This window comes from Clinocottus analis, unplaced genomic scaffold, assembly GCF_023055335.1.
Source record: "Clinocottus analis isolate CAN_PGR_092001 unplaced genomic scaffold, fCliAna1.0.p SCAF_17, whole genome shotgun sequence".
Lineage (NCBI taxonomy): Eukaryota > Metazoa > Chordata > Actinopteri > Perciformes > Cottidae > Clinocottus > Clinocottus analis.
Genome location: NW_027175898.1, coordinates 13,297,131 through 13,317,348, shown reverse-complemented (window position 1 = coordinate 13,317,348; position 20,218 = coordinate 13,297,131). Strand labels below are relative to the sequence as shown.

The following is a 20,218-nucleotide window of genomic DNA, read 5'->3' as shown; positions in this document are numbered from 1 at the left end:
AAGTAAAGTTTAACAACAATGAATATAGGTTTTTATGTTATGCTCAAATTTGAACAATTAAACAATAAACAAAGACAAAGTTCAGGCAACACAGATTTGGCCTAGACAAAAATAAAAACAGCAGATCACTTTGACAGAAGAAAACGTGTTCATAATATCCCTTTAGAATTATCAATATATTTCTAATGCGTTGTGACACAAAAGGGATATTTTCTTTAAAATAAAATAAAAATCTGACATAAACTTAAAATGCTCTACAATTTTCTTCATGACACAATTTTAAAATTCAGCAACATATTGACCAAAGTTCACATTTTCTCAGCTCTACACCTTTTTACATACCTTAAAACATTGTTTGTAAAGCACTTAAACCCCTCAGCTTTCAGCAACAATTCCACGTGCGTACAAAACATTTATGAAATAGCGCTTATTTTGAAATGCAACACTTAACAATTCACTGATGATATGGACCTTTTTATAAAATGATTAATTCATCAATAGTATTCAGTTCGAGCATATCTCTGTATCTATAAAATATTGTTTGAGTAAACATTCTCAAATCTTGAGAATATTTACCAATTACAAAAAGTATTGACCTAAAAATAAACTTGGATAAGATGCAACTTGTCAGATTATGTCACCATTGTTTTTCTGCACAACATTTCAGTTTATTTGGTTCAGCTCTCGAGTTTTGTTCTTCAGATGCCTCTTACGCATCTTAATGATCCACTGAATTGTGAGTTTGGCAAAATTAGCAGCCTTGAAGAGAGCCATGAAGACGCCACAGAGGATGGCTATCGAGTTCCAGGGATTTGCAGTCACGATCTGTTTGGGTGAAGGCAAAGCTAAATTATAGACAGACGCAGACGGCTCTAATCGGGATTTTAAAAAAAACATCCAGGAGAACTCACCAGTCGAATTTCTTGCATATAAGGATCCCGCCATTCAAAGACGGCGAAGAAGAGCTCATTGGTTTTCTCCGAGTCGGGCCTTTTGTCAATGAATTTCACCACAGCGGACTAGAAGATCCAACACAAACGAATAAAAGATAAACGCTTATAAAAATCACCATGTACGTTAGTGTGAGCACACTGGTCAGACATGAATACCTCTTGCCGAAACTCCACCCCGTCATTGTTTTTCCCAGACGTCTTCACTAAAGACATCTTGACCCAGGTTCTGAACCCCCCAGAGAAAGTCCACGTGGAATAATTCCTCTCACAATCCCTCATGAAGGCGGATGTATTCGCACTAGAGTCAGAAAACGCAGATATCAGTAAAAGTAAAAGGCACGTTACTGTGTGACTTTGTTTCCTAAGGCATGAAGTCGCAAGATAAGTTGTTCCAGTTCAATAAATTGTCATTTAAATGACACAAATACTTCCCTGTGAACACCATCAAGCCGTCAGTGCTTTATCTGTTGTGATTATTTTCCTCACAAGAGATTAAGCAAAACAAACACGCACCAGGGAAATCCTCTATGACCCACTGCAGCTATCAGACACCACAGGGTCATCTACACATGCGTGTTTGCACTCACCTGTCAATCAGGTCACCAAACTTGGCAAAAAGCATGTAGGTGATGGCGCTGAAGTCCTCTTCGGTTTCATTTTGACTGAACTGCATGAAGATCAACTCCTTGTTTCTGACGTCGGTCGGGCCGCGGAAGACCAGAGCTCGTCTCTGTGGGAAAGGCAGTTGAGCGTTAGGCCAATTTATTGAGCTTGTATTGAGCTTTAATCAAATGTTATGGATTGCATACCTACTACCCATATGGTTTGTTTGTACAGTTGTAATTCATGTCTGTGAAATCAGCAGCTGGATGTTTTTATGACTGACCTTCGTTTTATTGCTAAAGGGACTGAAGTAAGTCACATCTTCGATCAAGCAGTCTTTTTCTTGAGGCTTTCCCGGGTCCACTAAAGGTGGGATGTCGTCGTGGTAGTGATGTTTGCAGCTCAACAGCTGAGCTTTGCCAGGATACAGGGCAATACCTGCCCACATACACACACAATTATTAATGAATCATAAGGTTTTGAGACTTAAATACAGCGGCGAGCCTTTGGGCGTCTAAGGGTTATCAACTTTGGATTAATACGATGCTCAGCGTCGACTCAAACTTCGACTGTAAGGCACCAACAGCATGATTGAAGTTCATAAACTCTTCAGAGTCCTGCTTTCTAATAACGGTGTAGATGGCAGGAAGAAACAAAACAAGACAAACTGCATCACATAAAATGAACATTTGTAAGAAAGAAACCTAAGTATTGTCTGATAAAAGAACGCACTGAACCTAAAAAAAACATTTTTGATTAAATCTGCAGTAATTTTAAAGCCACACATTCGGTATTGATGACGGGTTCATGATTTATCTCACATACTGGGGGTATTGGAAGAGCTGTTATGCAGTTTATTACAGTTTAACCTGTACATTATTCAACAAACTAGGACATGAATAAAGATTTCTAATCTAATCAAATGGTTTATAGTGATCTGATGTTTTTATAACTCTAAGTGTTAGCTTGTTAGCTAGCCTAACTAACTAAGGTTTCTAGCCAGCTGGCTTTCATTTAATTGTTTTATTGTTCAGCTGCATAACACGTTCTACTTTTTAAGTTCAAAGGTGTACCAACATGAGCCTCACACGGTTAAATAATTGTTTTGTTTAACTCTCGGACCGCTATAATATCTTTAGTTTGTGTCTATTAACTAGTCGCAAATGTGCAACGTCTGCATTGACTTCTCGTGCTGAACTAAACGTGCAATGTCGATGCACTTCTCCTGAGTATTATGAGTATTTCTATTTTCTAATCCACCTCATTTGAGAGACAAATATTGTACTTTTTTTTTACATCAATACACAGGTATTACTTACACAATGATAAGGTTTACAGCGTAAAGAACCATATGTTAAATTATTAAATAGTCAACGTCTGCATTCAAGTCATCCTTTGACTTTTTGGAGCAACGCGTTTGGCTCAAGGACACTTCAACATCTGAACAGGATGAGCCGAGGATCAAACCCCAAACTTTCTGATAAAGGTTGGCTCACCCTGACCCACAGCTGTCTGATCTTGATTAAACAGCCCAAGAGGATACAAAGTAGTTGAAACTGGCTCCACTTTGACCAGCTGCAACATGAAAAAAATGCAGTTTACGTGTTGAATTGCTGCATTTTTTCCTCCCGACTTAAATGAAAGATTAGATCATCTTTCTGCCCACAATGGCTGCCACCAGGCGTGTTTGTCATTTTCTACAAACCTGGTGCTGAAAAGTAGTCGACCTCTTTGTAGGTGACGGACATAACGGGATTGTTGAGTTTCTCCAAAAAGTCAGAGATGGTCTGGTAGGCCAGGAACACCGCCACGCCCGTCAGCAGCAGGTAGATGAAGATGAGCACCACCGTGAAGACGTTCCTCAGGCAGGTTTTACTAAATCTCCTCGGTGGGCCGATTCCGTTGTCATCCTCTGTAGTGAAAGTGAGCAGGGAGGTCAAACTCACTTCTATAGGATCAAACTGGGACACTGGAACCTGGACTAACAAAATCCTGCCGCTCGTTAAAGTGGAGCGACAGATTCAAAATATGAGACAGTGAAGATGTTCTGGATAAAAATGACAGCAGGTCATCACCTTGTGAGGTGCCGTCGTTGGGCTCCTCGGGCTCCAGGTCCTCAGTGGCCTCGTCAAAGAAGCCTGGAGACGTTGTGTTACCTTCATCTGCATCATCATCAATGAACTGAGAGGTTAGGGAAAGGACAATTAGGCAGAGCAGAGTCGTACCAAAGGAAAAAAGACGTATTTCTACTCCACATTTCAGGGGGAGATATTGTACTTTCACTACATTCATCCAACACTGCAGATTAATATTAGTAATACAAAAAACAATCAACAAATACATTATTATACTGTATATTATTACGATCAGATAACTAATTAGATAATGCAATAATATAATATATATAATTCTGAAATGGGCCGTTCTGCAAATTGAGTACCGGTACTTTAACATCTTGTACTTCCAAAGTATTTTGATGCTTCTGTAGTTTTACTGAAGAATGTTTTTAGACTGTAAAAATACAACGTAAAATACTACATTCAAGATTTAATGTAAACAAAAAAGGATTACTGGCAAAATGTACTTACGGAAGTAGAAGTACACTTTGGGTCCATTTCAGAAAGCTATATATTTGTATAAGCCTGCATCATTTTAGAGGAATATTATTGCAGATGCTTTAACCTAATCATGTTAAAGTATTATGTTATAAATTGATCAACTCCAGCTGTGACACACATATGGTGAAGTAAGAAAAAACAACCTTTCCCTCTGAAATGTAGAGTCCAAAATGAAGTACAAAATGGAAGCACTCAGCTAAAGCACCTCAGGATTGTTTAAAAGTAAATATTGAGTTACATTTAATAACTGCTTTTTACTTGGAGGCAAAGCTGAGTACTGGCTCCAACACTGACAGCAGAAACAAACTTTACATCTATCACGTGAATAGTCTTTCAAAATGACAAAAAGTCATTTAAAGTGTGGTCAGAATACCTGGTGACGTTTTAATCTCTCTCGCTCTGTATATATATTTTGGAGCAGACATGATGTTTATTTCAAAGAGCTGGTCGAAACTTCCACTATAATTACCAGACTGACCCACAGAAAGCGTGAAGTCAGCTAGTTTTAGTTTTAGGAAGCTGCTATAAACTGCAGCCGTCAGCTGTACACAGTCACATGACGGCAAGTGAACTGCACCCCTATCAAACCCGCTGTCTTCGGATTATTGAAACAAACAGGAAATAAACAAGCGTGAGCGTAGAAACGAAGGCAGTTGACCTACCTCACGGTATGATCGGGATCTTTCCTCCCTGAGCATTCCTCTGCACTTCCTTCAGTTACAAAAAGCTGCTTCTGCTCTTCCAGGTGAACCGTTGCGTTATTTGTTAAGTCTGAAAACGTATTTTTATAAATTGCAGATGCATTTTGAAAAGGAAAGGACAGTTTTCCGCTCTACAGCGAGACAAACACACACACACACAAACACACACCACACACAATCATGGGCGTTTTGGCCCATCCCTTCAGGCACCTACCGCCTTTGCCCCAATAGTAAACATTGTGTCCTTGACGTTTCCTTGTTTCCTTCCCCTTCTCCCTTTTGATTGAAACCTAGTGCTGCCTTAAGGTGCATTTTGTCATAACGTCCAAACTCTAAGGTCACAGACAGAGCTAACAAGGGACGCGACGTCATTATTTTTCTTTAGTAAAACCAATGTCTGTGCCATTTCACTCTTTATATTATTGTTTGAACAAATGAACAAATACGTTTAACAATACAACACATTTTATAACATAAATTGCTTTAGATAGAGCATGAAGTTAAAACAGTGATACTGTTACAAACCCAATTTTAAGGTAATTTACCTGCCTTCATATATTTCAAGTTTTGAAAAAATTGAGCCAATTACATATTTGTATGTGCATATTCCTACACTTAGATTGTTTTGTCCCTTTCACTCACACATCCATGTTATACCTATGTATTTATATTTAATTTAGTTATTACTTGAAAATGTATCATTTATATTTTTAGCTTTTTTTCACACTGTTCCAATATCAAAATACACTCCTTCATCTTATATTTTATTTGTTTTATATCTATTGAAATTGGCATTGACACAGTAATATGTACAACCGTCATCTTCTTTGGCTCTGTAAAAACATTGAAATATAATTTAATGTGTGTACTATTATTATACTTAGAACTAAAAGACAGTCAGGTTAGTGCTGTCACTGTTATCCCCATGTGTGTGTGTGTGTGTGTGTGTGTGTGTGTGTGTGTGTGTGTGTGTGTGTGTGTGTGCGCGGGAGGAGGAGGGGGGGGGGGGGTGTTGACTGTCAGTTATTGCCTGATAACTGTGTATCATTACATAAAGTCCCTATTAGGTGATTCTAAAATGTCCGACGGCCGCAAATGCAGCACCAACTCCTCAGCGCGGTCAAAGGGAAGCGCATGACAAAGTGTCTGCTTGCGCTAAACTCGCCCAAAGAGAAGACGCAACATGGCAACAGCACGGATGTGTGTCCTGGTTGTTATCCTCTCTACAACTTTAGCGGAAGACTTGAAGTTAAAATACAAACCAACCACGAAACCTGTCCGGTTATTCACCGAGGAGGAGCTGAAGCGATACGACGGCAGCGTGGTGAACCTGAGCTTTTTTTTGTTATCCATAATCCAGGGTGAGTTTTTTGTGTGTCCACGATAACGATTTATCTCTTTTGCGTTGTATTTTACCCTCCCTGTTTTAGGAGGGACATCCTATCTACCTTGCAGTAAAAGGAGTCGTGTTTGATGTCACCAAGGGAAAAGGTAAATACAACCCACCACTCAAACCATGGAATTTATAATGCTTTGTAAGACAATACAAACAATTGCATGGTCACTTAAAAGTGCTTTTGTTTCATTCAAACAAATATGTGATATGAAAGTAAACTTTGCTCATTTGTGCCCACTTTAAAGCTCTCCAGTCCTTCTCCAGAGCACTAGACTTCATTTGAAATGTACACTCAGACCAGACATGCGTCCACTCAAAATGTACAGATGTTCTTGAATTGATATCATATTTTACTCACTGCAGAGTTTTATGGAAAAGATGCTCCATACAACGCCCTGGTGGGTAAGGACTGCTCGCGAGCCGTGGCCAAGATGTCCCTGGACCCAGCAGACCTGACATCGGATACTGTAGGTTTGGTGTTTTCCTCCTGGCAACAGTTCACCCTCCCGTTGTTTGGACTGTAGTGAAGGGATGACAGTGTATTGGTTGTGGTTGACACCCGTGGGTGGGGAGCACCGACATGTGACACCTGAGTGCCGGCTACAGAACAGCATTGCATTCATAAGCTTTGTAATTAGACTGAAAGTTCACAGTTTTGTCTGAATGCATTGTACACAAAGCAGCCCATTCGACCGTTCTGCTCTTCCAACTGTATTTTTAATAGACTTTTGAATGGAAGAAGCCGTAAACACACAAACAAACAAACAAACAATAACTAACTAAACACAAAACAAAAACACTGGGACTGCAAAGTCAAAGAACAACCATAAACGGTGTAGAATCACAGACGTAATTTCCACTCATCTTTCACACAAAGAAGCACTTTATTCAGGTGATGAATTGAAGATATTTGATATAAGAAGAGTTCTGAAGGACTTGGTTGTGTTGTACAAATATAGATTTCCTAAATACGGCTTAACTGTAGTATATGTATTGGATAAAGTGCAGAATGAGTGAACAACTCAGATATGAAGAACTATAATTTATTGGTTATAGCACTTTACGTTTTGATACCAAATTGCTAATGGCTCTTTGTTTTTACTTCTGCACATGTTGGAGGACTTTCTTTATTTCCAGACGGGTTAAAGTGCCGCTTCCTGTATATTTCTTCTTTTGCCACCAAAGTGTTCATTTGTTGGCTACCTGTAAAGATAGTAATGACTACAATAAGGCTTTACAAACTGCATAACGCATCACTAGTGCTCATCAAAGTCCTTGTTTTCCATGTGAACATCCACAGTCGGGCCTCACTGAAGAGCAGCTGGAGTCTCTGGAGAGTATATTTGAAGAGACGTACAAAGCAAAGTACCCCATCGTGGGTTACACGGCATCACGCATCCTCGCTGACGATGGAAGCCCCGACAAGTCCTTCAAGCCAGAGGACCAGCCTCATTTTCAAATCAGAGATGAGTTTTAATCTCATTTGACCTTTTTGTAAAAATGGGGGGGCAATTAAAAAACTAAACATCACTCCTCACATTCCCTCCACTTAAGTTTTAGTATAGCTGCTCTACTAACTATTGTTTTCACAATTGATAGTGATGAGTCGCTTAATCCTGCAGTTTAAAGAAATTCCGAAAATAGTGAACAAATGCTCAGGACTCTTTTTTAAATCCACGATGCTGTCTTCAAATGTTAAGTGTTTTTTTTTTTTTTAATTGTCGCATTGAGAAGAATATTTGTTCTTCTTGCTTGATAAATGATCGTTGTCTATTCATTTCCTGTCCGTTGACTTTTACATGATTTGCTTAAACTTAACACGTTTTTCCCAGTGGAATATTTATATAATTTAAAAAAAAACACTGAATCTGCAGCTCTGTGAATGTTTTCTACCGTATGTAGTTTTTGTACAATTTTCATTAAAGCCAGTAAATCTCCAAACTTTTTAAGAGTTTTTTTTGTTGCACTTGAGTTTTACCCCTCGCTGCCGCTGAGACGTTATCTCGATGTGATCTGGCTTTATGGCGGCTCATGACTCACTCATGTCACCTCCAAACAGGCGACATAAATAGTCCGCCCGGGCCTATATAGCCCTGCGTGCTCCGATCAAAGGTCATCAGTTCCGGCGGTGAGACAGGTGATTGGCTTCAGGTGGAGCTGTGCGTCTTGTGCTGCCGGATGCTCACACTGCAGGTGAGTCCGTCAGCGTGTGTGTGATAGTCGCCGAGTTGAACCTCCCACGTCACTTTTAAAGTGATCTACGGCCGAGTTCAAAGGACACAAGCCCTGCCCTTGAGTCTGCTGGCGAAAGCGGAGCGACGCTCTTTATCAGGTGGAGGTTGTGTTGCGAGTCCACCACTGCAGCCTCGGTCAGCCTGGGAAACACTTTCTTCTGCTGGAGCTCGTCCCCCAACCGCAGCCAAGATGCCCAAAACAGTAAGACATGCTTTCATTATTGAAAAGATATAATTAAATGCGTCACTGAAACATCTCTTCCTGGTTGAAGTTTTTAAAGGGGGAGGTGGTGTTTTTAGAGATTCATCTGCAGGGCTGATGGTGAACATTTGAGCATAAAACTGATTTAAGGGTCAACCATGTTTTATTTTTGACATTTTTAATCAAGGATTTTTCTTTCTATGTTCAAGCGTGTGCTTTATTTCCAGGAGGCACCTTTTTTCTTCTTGGCATTTACTCATTAACCCAACATAGAGTTTGACCCATGCTGCACACATTCCTGGCAGAAACAATGCTCCTGAAATGCTTCTTTGTGGCTCCAACGGTGCCACATTTTATTTGCGTGGTCGTGCAGAACGACCAGAGCGATTTTTGTAAATGTCAAGAGTGACTTTCACCAACAGCCCATGGCTGTATTGTTTAACTGCTTTATCCTCCCAACTCCCTCCTCGATTTTGGAAGACGGTCAAAAGAGAAGAAACCCTTTTTGAATTGATTTGAAATGCTCTCAGTTAGATTTACCTAAGTGTTCAGCATCAGCCCGTAGGAAAACTGATAAGAAAGGCCGGATTGTGCATTACGACCGCAGCTCCTCTCGTATTGACTCTCCAAGGAGAAAGCCTCTCTTAAGAGGTCACGCTGACGTCCGCCTGCACTCCACTGACGTTAAACTAACTTGACTTCAGACATTATGAGTCATGGTGGCAGGTTTCTGGAAAATGCTGAAGACGTGACTCAAGAGGCTGAACTGTGTCTTCAATTGGAACAGTCAAGAAGTAAAGTAAAAGTTTTTGGAGATACCCCTGCGAAAGAAAGTATAAACGAAACATTAAACTATCTCAAAGTGGAAGGAATGCATCTGCAGGACGTCCGGGAGTAGAGACGTTATCTTACGCATGTGATCATGGAAACAGTTGAGAAACATGGTGCAGGTTTCATAAATGGATGCTCCAGCTTGTGTTGCTTAAGGTTCGGTGGGTTTATCTTTATGACACCCGGGGTGTGCTCTAGTACAACTTCATAAAATGGTTGTGTAACTGCTACAAGCCCAATATGGGCTGCAGGCCAGGTTCATGCAATTGCCCTAAATTTGTCGGGCTTTTGTGGAAAATAGTGAGAAAAAAGTCTCTCTTTGGAAATGAATTCTCGAAAAACACATAAAAATCAGATTTATTTGCCCGTTTAATTGCTGCTGTCGTTATAAAAGTGTTGGATCTTACTAACGATGGTAAAGTCTACGTAAAGCAACTTGGCAAACAGGGAGTATTTTGATATTTTAATCTGCTTATGTTCAACATTATGGCACCTTGCAAGGGTGGTCCAAAGTCTACGGAGATAGTGAGCAATTATGGTTGATGAACAATCCTGTCCACAGCTCCAAATAACTCGCTCTATTTCACTTATTTTGAGTCGTTTCAGAATGTAAACTTTCCAACTTGCCCAAAATCAAAAGTAATCTTTCTGCTAAAAACTGGGCATGCTGAATCAGTAAGGCAAATGCAGGATTGATGGATTTTGATATAAATCGGGGAAAACGGCCCAATGCTTGAACTGAGAGCGGTTTGTATATCCAATAAAGAAAAGCCCCGTGTCTTCACATGACTCAAAGATCTTTCTTTGCTGCAGGTCAACGTTCGCGTCACCACGATGGACGCAGAGCTGGAGTTTTCCTTCCACCCCAACACCACCGGGAAGCAGCTCTTTGACCAGGTGTGTGTGTGTGTGTGTGTGTGTGTGTGACTGTATGAAAAGCACGAGGACACAAACTCCCAGGATTCACAGGAACGTCAACTCGTTGGTTTCAGTTTTCTTGAACACAAAGTAAAGCTGCACCAGAAGTTCTGGTTGTAGAAATACAACAGTGTGAAAAGAGAAACTTGACACAGCGTTCTGTGTCGTCAGCTAAACCTTTTCACTCCGTAATAACGGGGTCCCTGAGGCTTTCAGGTCTATCCACCACCTCAGCTACTGCTGCAGTTGTTGAGATTTGCATCATCATAAGTGAGACTGATTCACAGTTTGTACATAATCCTAAAACTAAAGGTTGTTCTTCAGAAGCAGAATAATAAGACGTGAATTCACGTCTCTCTCTCTTTGTGTTTAAGGTGGCCAGGACCATCGGACTGCGTGAGATTTGGTACTTTGGGCTTCAGTTTGTCGACTCCAAAGGATTCATCACCTGGCTGAACGCTGATAAGAAGGTAAATCTGTGACATCACTGATTCAGAGCGACCATAACTGAGGCGTTGTTTAGTTCTCGCTCATCATCCTGTTAACCTGCTGTTTCTCTACTGTTATTCTTGCAAGAACGGTAGTTTTTTATTTTATTCTATTTTACTCTCTTATATTATCTTATTGATTATTATATCCTGCAATTTTCTGACATATTATAAAGGAATAAACGTTAATTGACTCACTTATTTTAACTAAACTCTATTCTACATGTACTCTACTCTGTTCTTCACTGTGGACTACTCTTCATTTTTTTACAATTATAACTGCATTTGTTCACAGACATTATTTTTGTCTGCGTCCCACAGCTTATTAAAGTTATTCAGCTATTAAATACTATTGCTCAAATACTATTATTTTCTTACAAGACAAAGTCATCCTGGAATTGTTTGTGTTGGTTTTTTTATCTCCTTTTTTTTTTTTCTTCGAGGTTGGTTCAAGGTTAAGTTAAGCTTTTGTATTTCTACCGCCGCCATTTTATGACTTTCAGCTCTCTATTAAAACCTCGCTGCAGGCTCGCTAAGTGTTTTTTCACAAACTCTCCACCACATCATGTGACGTTCAGGTTTTACAACTAACTCAGGTTCTAGCTGGAAGTGTAATCGGTTATTATGAAAATGTGTAATCTTATGTTGTGCGCCCCATAAACAGAAACACATGACATTACATGATAGCTTACTCCTGCAAGCTTCCGGGTTCCTTCATTTTAATCCAAGATATTCTTTCTATCTTAACATTCCCTTTTTTCTTTCTCTACTTTATTTCAATACCTCGCTGTGCTCTTTAACGGCGTCTGCTCCGCTCTGCTCAGGTGATGGTCCAGGACGTGAGGAGGGAGACGCCCCTGCTGTTTAGGCTGAAGGCCAAGTTCTACCCAGAGGACGTGACCGAGGAGCTGATCCAGGACGTCACCCGCAGGCTTTTCTTCCTGCAGGTGAAGGAGGACATTCTGGCGGAGGAGATCTACTGCCCTCCAGAGTCCGCCGTGCTGCTGGCCTCTTATGCCGTCCAGGCCAAGTACGGCGAGCAGGAGAAGTCTGCGCTCAAGCCCGGTTACCTGTCCTCCGAGCGCCTGCTGCCCAAGAGGTGAGTGTGATTTGGAGAAAGCGTGAGCTGTGCGAGATCTTTGCTACTGGAGATCGCCTGTTGAGTAAAACCTTTCCATCCTTTTTAAAGTGTGAATGAAACAGCCAAAAAACAGTTTAACGCTTTGAGTAATTGGTAAATACATATATTGATACATTTATATAGATATTCAAGAAAGTAATAAGAAATCGAAAATGTATCCACGAAGAGGTGGATAGGAGAGATGGCAGATAATGGAAAAGGTCAAGAGCCTCCCAGTAAACGACTGATAAAAAGAATACTTGAGCTTCCCCAGAAGATCACAATTACATTTAAATGGTACAAATCATGTTTTCTTCAAACCAAAAGACAGATTGTCATGTTTTGGAAACAGACCAAGTATTAAACAATAGTCCAGACAGCATAAAATGTTTTAACTGACTTAAAACGTGTTAACCAACACGTGTGCATCAAGGAAATACTTTGCATGGATTGGATAATAAATCCTCCAGTGGAATAGACACCAATATGAACCTGTGTGTTCTACACACTCACAATGGCCAGTGATAGATGTAACAAGACAATGCAGCATGTGTTTGGTTTAGCTCTGCAGCTCTACACAGACTGTTTACTCTTCCACCAGTGGGCCGCTGATAACTGGTTTCTCCCCTCAGAGTGATGGAACAACACAAGCTGTCCAAGGAGCAGTGGGAGGAGAGGATCCAGATTTGGCACGAGGAGCACAGATTGATGCTGAAGTAAGTGACAAAATACTCTTGTTATCTTAACTTTCGGGAGTCAAACTGATGGTCGGGTCTTACACCAATCGGAGTCTTTCACAGTGTCGTGGCATTGAGAGTGTAGACGTATAAAATCTCAGTAGATTGCGTCATTTGGCCCACAATGTTCATATATATAATAATAACAAGCAACGTACTGAACTCAAATATTGGAGATGTTTACAAAAACAAATGGAAGTAAAATGTAGGTCCTAATTGAGGCCTCAGTGTTTAGTAGCCTGTAATCTGTAGATCCAAAAGGCTTTCCCCCGACCGTTACGTTTTCTTTGTCTGTCGCCTTCTTCTTCTTCGTCTGGTACGACCAGTAGTAGTTGGCTAACTTTCAGACAGATGCTGCCGAGTCATTTTGCTGACTTTACGACACTCCTTCTCACTCCTTCTCCCACGGTAAGCATTTACAAAAAAGTAAACGCTTCATTAAATGTGTCATTATTTTTTTCATGTCGCATCAAAGCTGCAAAATTTCTAATTGCCTCCACGCGGCTCTCAACATGGCGACGGCTGAGCCGTGTTGAGAGCAGATACAGCACACGGGGAGAGTAAATCCACTCTGCTCGGCTCGACGTTACTCCACTTTATTTTTACAATGCAAATATGGGTTTGATGCTATATTCATGTTTTGAAGCGATTTCCTTCCTCCACCTTTTTATAAAATACAAATTAACGAACTGCAGCAGAAATAATTAAATCTGCATTTTCGCCTGCAGCCCCCGACGACATGGAGGTTGACGTAGAAATATATTTACTAGTCAAATTGGACTTGCATTTAAATATTAAATCTATTTACTGACTGTGAACCTTTGCGAATCCCTTGATAAATCTAGATTTAGCTTTAGACGTTTGCAAATATCCACAGGATTAATTTGTATGTATTTGTAAAGAAGAAAACATTTCCAAATGCATTTAGTGTAATATACTTTATACAATCCACGCATCCTAAATTGAATTTTTCCTATTACAAAAGATGAGAGATTTAAGAATACATTTTGAAACAAGTGTGTGTACTTTACCAACTTTGAACTTGCTCTAAATGCAGCTGGAAATGGAAGCCAACACTTCTTATTGTGTTAGTGTATGAAACTCTCACCGCTTGGAGGAAAAGATCAATGCTTGAATTGAAAATGAAACGCTATCATAACCTAATGAAATCTGTATGCTTCCATGTTTTCATCCGTCTGTTTAACCTGAACAGGGATGAGTCCATGATCGAGTACCTGAAGATCGCTCAGGACCTGGAAATGTACGGCGTCAACTACTTTGAGATCAAGAACAAGAAGGGCTCCGACCTGTGGCTGGGAGTCGACGCTCTGGGACTGAACATCTACGAGAAGATGGACAAGTAAGTCAATGAATGGTATCTCCTAACATCATAAGTGTAGCGTTTATTGATTTGATGGCAGCACACGAGCAGTCATCGACCTCTGCTACCTTCCCTTTCCAGTCGGTCAAGTTTTAAATAACACGTTTGAGGCCATTGACCGAATTCTCTTGATTCCACCACAACATGAACCTTGTTGTCAGTGCGTCACGCGCAAAGACATCTCCGCTTGTGAATATTCTTTGAAAGCTAACCAACTTTTGAAACACCCTGTTGTCTGATTTGTCTTCATCCTCTAGGCTTTCTCCAAAGATTGGATTCCCCTGGAGTGAAATTAGAAACATTTCTTTCAACGATAAGAAATTCATCATCAAGCCCATAGATAAGAAAGCTCCTGTAAGTATTTAACGAGCCGTATAATCCTCAGAAGCAAATCCAGCGTACGTAAATGTGTAAAGATCCGTGCAGATTTGCTCCATGACCCAGCATTCATGTGGTGCACAATTACAGAAAAATAATTGGATTAAAGGTGTACAAATCTCAAAATGAAAATGCCAATATGCGACAATTTTAGTTCAATCTGGATGTAGTATTTTAGGTATCTGTGCAACAGACTCAAAAATCAATCAAAAAACTCACAATGGAATATCTTTTTACTATTTGCTTTCATAAATACATCCTGGTTATACAGGAAATGAATCATAAACCTCGAGCAACTTTATTTGTCACACAAAATTGAAGGTAAGAGGTTAAAAAACAAAAAAATCCCGATGAACTTTGACACGTTGTTTCACTTCTCGAGGATTTTGTATTCTACGCTCCGCGCCTGCGAGTCAACAAGCGCATCCTGCAGCTGTGCATGGGCAACCACGACCTGTACATGCGCCGCCGCAAGACCGACACCATCGAGGTTCAGCAGATGAAGGCTCAGGCCAAAGAGGAGAGGCTGCACAAGAAGATGGAGAGGTAACGCGTGTTGCTGGCGTGCTCTCTCCGCACTGGGAGTTGAGTCTCCGGGCTGTGGTTCACATGCGTGATGGGTGTTTTTGTTCTTGCGCTGCTCAGGGATCAGCTGGAGAGTGAGAAGAAGAAGAGGGAGGCCATGGAGAAAGAGAAGGAGCAGATGGAGATGGAGAAGCAGGATCTGATGATGAAGCTCTACCAGTTTGAAGAGACAACTAAGAGAGCAGAGAAAGGTGAGACTCACGGTGGACGCTGCTGGTCATACTGGTCATACTGGTCAACGCTTCAGATAGAAAAACAACACAAGTAAATCAACAGCATCGTTCATGTTGTGTTGTTTGCACAGTTCCAACTTGAATACGCAGCATGGCTTTACCGCCCTCTTCTGTTTATTTGCTTGAAATACATCTTTAAAATAAAAAGGTTGAAGTGAAGATGTTTTGTGTTCGCAAACAAATACTCAGGACAGAGATTAACAGAGTCGTCTCGTCTTTAAAAGTTCCCTAAATTTGCATCAAATGGCTTTTAAACTATTTTTATTTTTTGAAGAATGATGGTCGCTGATTTCTGGGCGAGAAATAAGGGAGAGGTATTTGTAGAATAAAAAGCGGAGAAATAGTATATATAGTGTTTTTGACCATACTTGAATAATATATATATATATATATATATATATATATATATATATATATGCAAATAAGCTCCATGACAGCAGCTTTGGTTTATAAAAAAGAAAGCAGGGGGATAAAACATCCACAAACAATTAACAATGCAATTAAATACATACAAACAGTAATATAAATGCCATACTTCCAAATATCAAACGTATATGTTACTTACAAACATATTCATCATCAAATACATCAGAAACTACATCACCTACGTTTACAATACTGCATATTCAGGGTTTATCAGCCCAACAAGTCAGGAACCACGGGCCTCAAGTAAAACAAAGTATTTCTAATTGCACCAAAATGCAGCAAAACAAATGTGAGTTCACGGTGTAGAATAATTTCCCTGACTTTGTCCTGCAGAGCTTCAGGAGCAGCTGGACAGGGCCATGAGGCTGGAGGAGGAGAGGAGGAGGGTGGAGCAGGAGGCGGCCCGGCTGGAGGCTGAGAGGATGGAGGCCATAATAGCCAAGGAGGAGTTGGTCAGGCAAGCTGAGGACCAGATAAAGAGCCAGGAGCAGCTGGTGAGTGCACGGTGCAAGAAGCACTGGGATCCTTCACGTGAGAAAAAGTCGTGGCGGAGAAACACTCATTACACAAACAAAGCTCCGACATTCAGGATAAACACATATTAACTGTTTTGATAGCAAGTTGAACTAATGCTTCCTTTCAGTTTGGGGGATTTTTCCGGGATTAAGTTTCCCTTGCAGCATGAGAAAATTCTTTAAGACTCTTTCTCACCTTAAAACTCCTTTTTGAAACATGCAATATTCATGAAGTCGGAGGAAAACACAGCTGCTTCTATGTTTCCATCACATTTTCTGAGCTTATTGGGAGTTAAATGTGACGTCTTCATTCGTAAAGTCATTACTGCGTTCAAGTGAATTGCACTGGAAATATAAGGGCGACTGTTGCTCAGAGGGTCAGCGGTTCAATCCCCGACTCCACTAGCCCATGTCAATGTGTCCTTGAGCAAGACACTTAACCCTAAATTGCTCCCGTAGCTGCGCCTACGGTGTATGAATGGTCGATGATACTGACACCTTGCATGGTGGCTCCTCCCATCAGTGTATGAACGGCTGAATGATGTCATGTCGTGTTTAAGCACTTTGAGGGGTCAGAAGACTAGAAAAGCGCTTCACAAGTACGGGTCCATTTACCAAATATGTATTTAACCGTGGGTTGTTCTTAGTTCATCCATTCATAAAAAGGGTTCAGATAGTCGAGGTAGTGAGGCGTCTGCTTTTGGGCTTTTTTTGACGACACCGTTGGGTCTGCGCCTCCTCCCTCAGGCCGCAGAGCTGGCAGAGTACGGCGCCAAGATCACTCTGCTGGAGGAGATCAAGAGAGTCAAGGAGGAGGAGGCTGAGTCATGGCACAGCAAGGTGAGAGTCCAGCATATGATCAAAGGATGTACCTGTATGACACCGGGAAAATGTCACACTACGCTCTTATTTCCTGCTCAACACCTTTTTTTTTTTCTTCTTCCACGATCACGAGCCCTTTTGTTCTTCTTTGGCCGGTATGATCCGCATTTTCTTTTCTCACTTTTGTCGGTACAAAAAAATATTAACTTATGTTTAGCTCAGCAGCTATCTGGGTTGTATTTCAGACCGGAGCGAATTGGGCAACGCTTTATTTTAAGTCCACTTATTTAGCATTTATGAGCAGTTTATGAATACATACATTTTTTAGAACACACGATCAATTATTTGTACGCAGATTTTAGTTTTAACTGCGTACAGTGAGTGGATGCTGATGTACAATTTATGTCAATCTGGTGAAACACAGTTGTAATAAATAAAACAATATAACATAACATGTCTTCACAGGAGAAGTTAAATTAGCTCAAAATTACAAAACAGGTGAAAGAAATGGTCTTATAGCTGTGTACAATCACATTATATTTTGTTATTAAATCTTTGTGTCTTTATATTTATTTGTTCTGATCCTTATTCGTCACACGGATCCTTTAGCATAGCGTGTTGCAGTTCACCACATATTACTTGTGTCCGTGACAAACAAAGCTTAAAAGATCCTTGAGTAAATAAATGGAACCAACATCCATTAGTCATGACGTCATAAACCAGTTTTTCCAAAAGTAAAATTTAAGTCTGTACATTCGGTTCAGTTTGCATGTTTAGATCACATGTTGTACTACAACAGATTGAAAGACACCTCCATCATAACTAATCCTTCTTTATGGGTACCATTTTAATCTATAAATCTTTATCTGTAACTCTGGTTCATCAACAGTGTTTTGTTCTGTCTCCGTCAAATAAACTAAACAAAAACCTCTCTTCTTCGTCCCAGGCGAGGGAAGTGGAGGAGAATCTGATAAAGACGAAGGAAGAGCTGCACAATGTGATGAGTTCTACCAACTCAACTCCCGTTCAAGCTGCTGTTGTTGTTGAGCCTCGTGCTCCCTCACCATCCTCCTCCTCCTCCTCCTCCTCCTCCTCGGACAGCGAGAGCGACCACGAGCACAGCGAGGAGAACAGCACCTACAGCGCCGAGCTGCAGACGCAGGAAATCAACGACCACCACCAGGAGGAGGAGCGACTCACCGAGGCCGAGAAGAACGAGCGCCTGCAAAAACAACTGAAGGTGAGTTCAGGGCCTCAGGACACAACCCAACCTAAAGCCAGCCACTTTCAGTTGCATAAACACCGTTTTACTTTACTGATCAACCACAGTTCAAGTGTTATATGAATGTTATATGAATGCTTGTTCCATTTGAATATCCACTATAACAGACCATCCCCCCCATACCCAAAAAAGAGAACATTTATATAGATATTATCTTTAGATCGAGCTCACATAACTAAAATCATCTATTTTAACAAAAAAAACAGGGACTTTATTATCAAAGAAATGATCAAGATGTACATGTAGTTGCTGTAGCTGGGGATTGTTCCACCTTGAAGCCTGAAGATCACCTCCGGATATAAAATACTTGGAATAATAATTTGGGTCTGATAGGGAAATGTTCTGCGATGTTATTAAATCACGCCCAAAGATCATAAAGACAAAAGTTGTTTAAATTATTATTCACATTCCTGCAAAGATTGTGGCTAAATGTAGATGAATCGATAGAAAAAAACAACTGTTGAGTTGCTTAAAATGTTTTCAGTAGCCGAAAGTAAAGGCCTCCGTCTTTCCTCAGCGTTCATCAAAGATCGATTGTCAGTGAAATGTTGCAGCCGTTAAGCTTCACATGACCTCCAGCTGAGTATCAGTATAGAGTTACAGGAACTCATGCTGACAGGTTCTGGGACATTTGAGGAAAACAACTGATAGAAAAGTAGTCCAAGTAGTAATTCTCGTTTTAATTTCAACAAATGTCTGTTAAAGGGTCCATCTGCCCTCTTTTCTGGGCTTTTCAAAGGGAAGCGCCCACTCAGTGGTTGTGAGCGCGTCTCGCTGAGTCAACGAAAGCTGTGCTGAGTTTAAAAATAACTGAGAGGGTGGGTTCAGTTATTCTTTTTAAAGTGGTGTTGTATTGATTGTACTGCCATGTACTACGAGGTGAAATTACAGTTTTTGTGAATGGAGCGTAGAGTAGCGTGAATTGAAATGTTCGAGATTGTAGCTTTTTAAAAGCACACAAAGAGGCATTAACTCAAGAGTGACTCTCAGTCGATCAGGACGTTCTGCAGCAACCAGACGGGTTTCAGCTGTTGAACCTCACACGAGTTGACTAACAAGTAAAGGAATGACAAGAGGAAGCATTTTCTCTGGCATCCGAGTGTGGGACATTCAAGGAAATCAAGAACAGATGGAAAGATAAAGTAAATGAAAGCGAAACAACCGATGTGAGAACACATTATGATTTGATCTTGTCAAGTGAATGCAGTGTGAAACTCTCTGGTTTATTGGGGGTTAAATGGTTAAATGTCGTCCGTCCACAGGCCCTGAGCTCAGAGCTGGCAGAAGCCCGAGACGACGAGAAGAAGAGCCAGAACGACGTCCTGCACGCCGAGAACGTCCGAGCCGGCCGCGACAAGTACAAGACCCTGCGTCAGATCCGTCAGGGCAACACCAAGCAGAGGATTGATGAGTTTGAGGCCTTGTAGGAAACCTCGGTGACCTGAAGATCTCGCCCCCCAAATACCTCATGAAGGCCCCCGTTCCTTTTTAAATTTAAGTGTGATGTAATCGCAGCCACACCTGATTTTTTTTTTTTTTTAAAGAGCCAGAAAAGCGTGAAGCTGATCCATGAGTTTTATTTTATCGGTTTAACTTTTTGCTTGAAAAGCACTGTTTTGTTTTTTGTTTGTTCTTTGTAGCACTCAAACATCTCCAATGTGCTGTTTAGTCCCATTGAAACATTAAAACATATCAGAAAGCTGGTGTGTTTTCTGTAATACTGTACGAACAAATTAAATATGATGAACGATCAAAAACTTTATTGCAATTTGGCTTTTTCTGTTTTGTTATTATT

The 20,218-nt window shown here is 40.6% G+C and overlaps 3 protein-coding genes across 4 annotated transcripts; 2 read left to right on the top strand and 1 right to left on the bottom strand.

Moving 5' to 3' along the window:
- Window positions 1-43: 43 nt before the first annotated feature.
- pacc1 (proton activated chloride channel 1) lies at window positions 44-5,049 on the bottom strand. Its single transcript, XM_068580711.1, has 8 exons — window positions 4,837-5,049; window positions 3,632-3,737; window positions 3,262-3,468; window positions 1,840-1,994; window positions 1,541-1,683; window positions 1,110-1,251; window positions 912-1,019; window positions 44-825 (listed from the first exon to the last, which is right to left on the bottom strand). The coding sequence occupies exons 1-8, from the start codon at window positions 4,870-4,872 to the stop codon at window positions 664-666; spliced, it is 1,059 nt and encodes a 352-aa protein (XP_068436812.1). The 5' UTR covers window positions 4,873-5,049; the 3' UTR covers window positions 44-663.
- Window positions 5,050-6,016: 967 nt separating this feature from the next.
- Window positions 6,017-7,981, top strand: nenf (neudesin neurotrophic factor). Its single transcript, XM_068580920.1, has 4 exons — window positions 6,017-6,199; window positions 6,306-6,366; window positions 6,635-6,738; window positions 7,572-7,981. Exons 1-4 carry the CDS (start codon window positions 6,059-6,061, stop codon window positions 7,746-7,748), a joined length of 483 nt encoding a protein of 160 aa, XP_068437021.1. The 5' UTR covers window positions 6,017-6,058; the 3' UTR covers window positions 7,749-7,981.
- A 699-nt stretch (window positions 7,982-8,680) lies between these two features.
- On the top strand, window positions 8,681-19,850 carry ezra (ezrin a). 2 transcript variants are annotated; one of them, XM_068580037.1, is made up of 14 exons: window positions 8,696-8,707; window positions 10,352-10,435; window positions 10,831-10,926; window positions 11,769-12,043; window positions 12,697-12,780; window positions 14,015-14,161; window positions 14,440-14,536; window positions 14,943-15,106; window positions 15,206-15,336; window positions 16,138-16,298; window positions 17,067-17,159; window positions 18,088-18,177; window positions 18,247-18,381; window positions 19,686-19,850. In XM_068580037.1, the coding sequence occupies exons 1-14, from the start codon at window positions 8,696-8,698 to the stop codon at window positions 19,848-19,850; spliced, it is 1,734 nt and encodes a 577-aa protein (XP_068436138.1). The 2 variants fall into 2 exon arrangements, with proteins under 2 accessions (XP_068436139.1, XP_068436138.1); XM_068580038.1 differs by having other exon boundaries at window positions 8,681-8,707; window positions 18,088-18,381.
- The last annotated feature ends 368 nt before the right edge of the window (window positions 19,851-20,218 follow it).

What these genes read in the sequence shown, in the direction of transcription:
- pacc1 (XM_068580711.1), bottom strand. Translation starts at nt 4,872, where the DNA reads ATGCTCAGGGAGGAAAGATCCCGATCATACCGTGAG. An exon ending in CGACTACTTTTCAGCACCAG is followed by an intron (nt 1,995 to 3,261) that starts GTTTGTAGAAAA and finishes GTATGTGGGCAG; the next exon opens with GTATTGCCCTGTATCCTGGC. An exon ending in GGGTGGAGTTTCGGCAAGAG is followed by an intron (nt 1,020 to 1,109) that starts GTATTCATGTCT and finishes TGGATCTTCTAG; the next exon opens with TCCGCTGTGGTGAAATTCAT.
- nenf (XM_068580920.1), top strand. Translation starts at nt 6,059, where the DNA reads ATGGCAACAGCACGGATGTGTGTCCTGGTTGTTATCCTCTCTACAACT. An exon ending in AGCGATACGACGGCAGCGTG is followed by an intron (nt 6,200 to 6,305) that starts GTGAACCTGAGC and finishes TCCCTGTTTTAG; the next exon opens with GAGGGACATCCTATCTACCT. An exon ending in TGATGTCACCAAGGGAAAAG is followed by an intron (nt 6,367 to 6,634) that starts GTAAATACAACC and finishes TACTCACTGCAG; the next exon opens with AGTTTTATGGAAAAGATGCT.
- ezra (XM_068580038.1), top strand. An exon ending in GGAAGCAGCTCTTTGACCAG is followed by an intron (nt 10,436 to 10,830) that starts GTGTGTGTGTGT and finishes TTTGTGTTTAAG; the next exon opens with GTGGCCAGGACCATCGGACT. An exon ending in CTGCACAAGAAGATGGAGAG is followed by an intron (nt 15,107 to 15,205) that starts GTAACGCGTGTT and finishes TGCGCTGCTCAG; the next exon opens with GGATCAGCTGGAGAGTGAGA.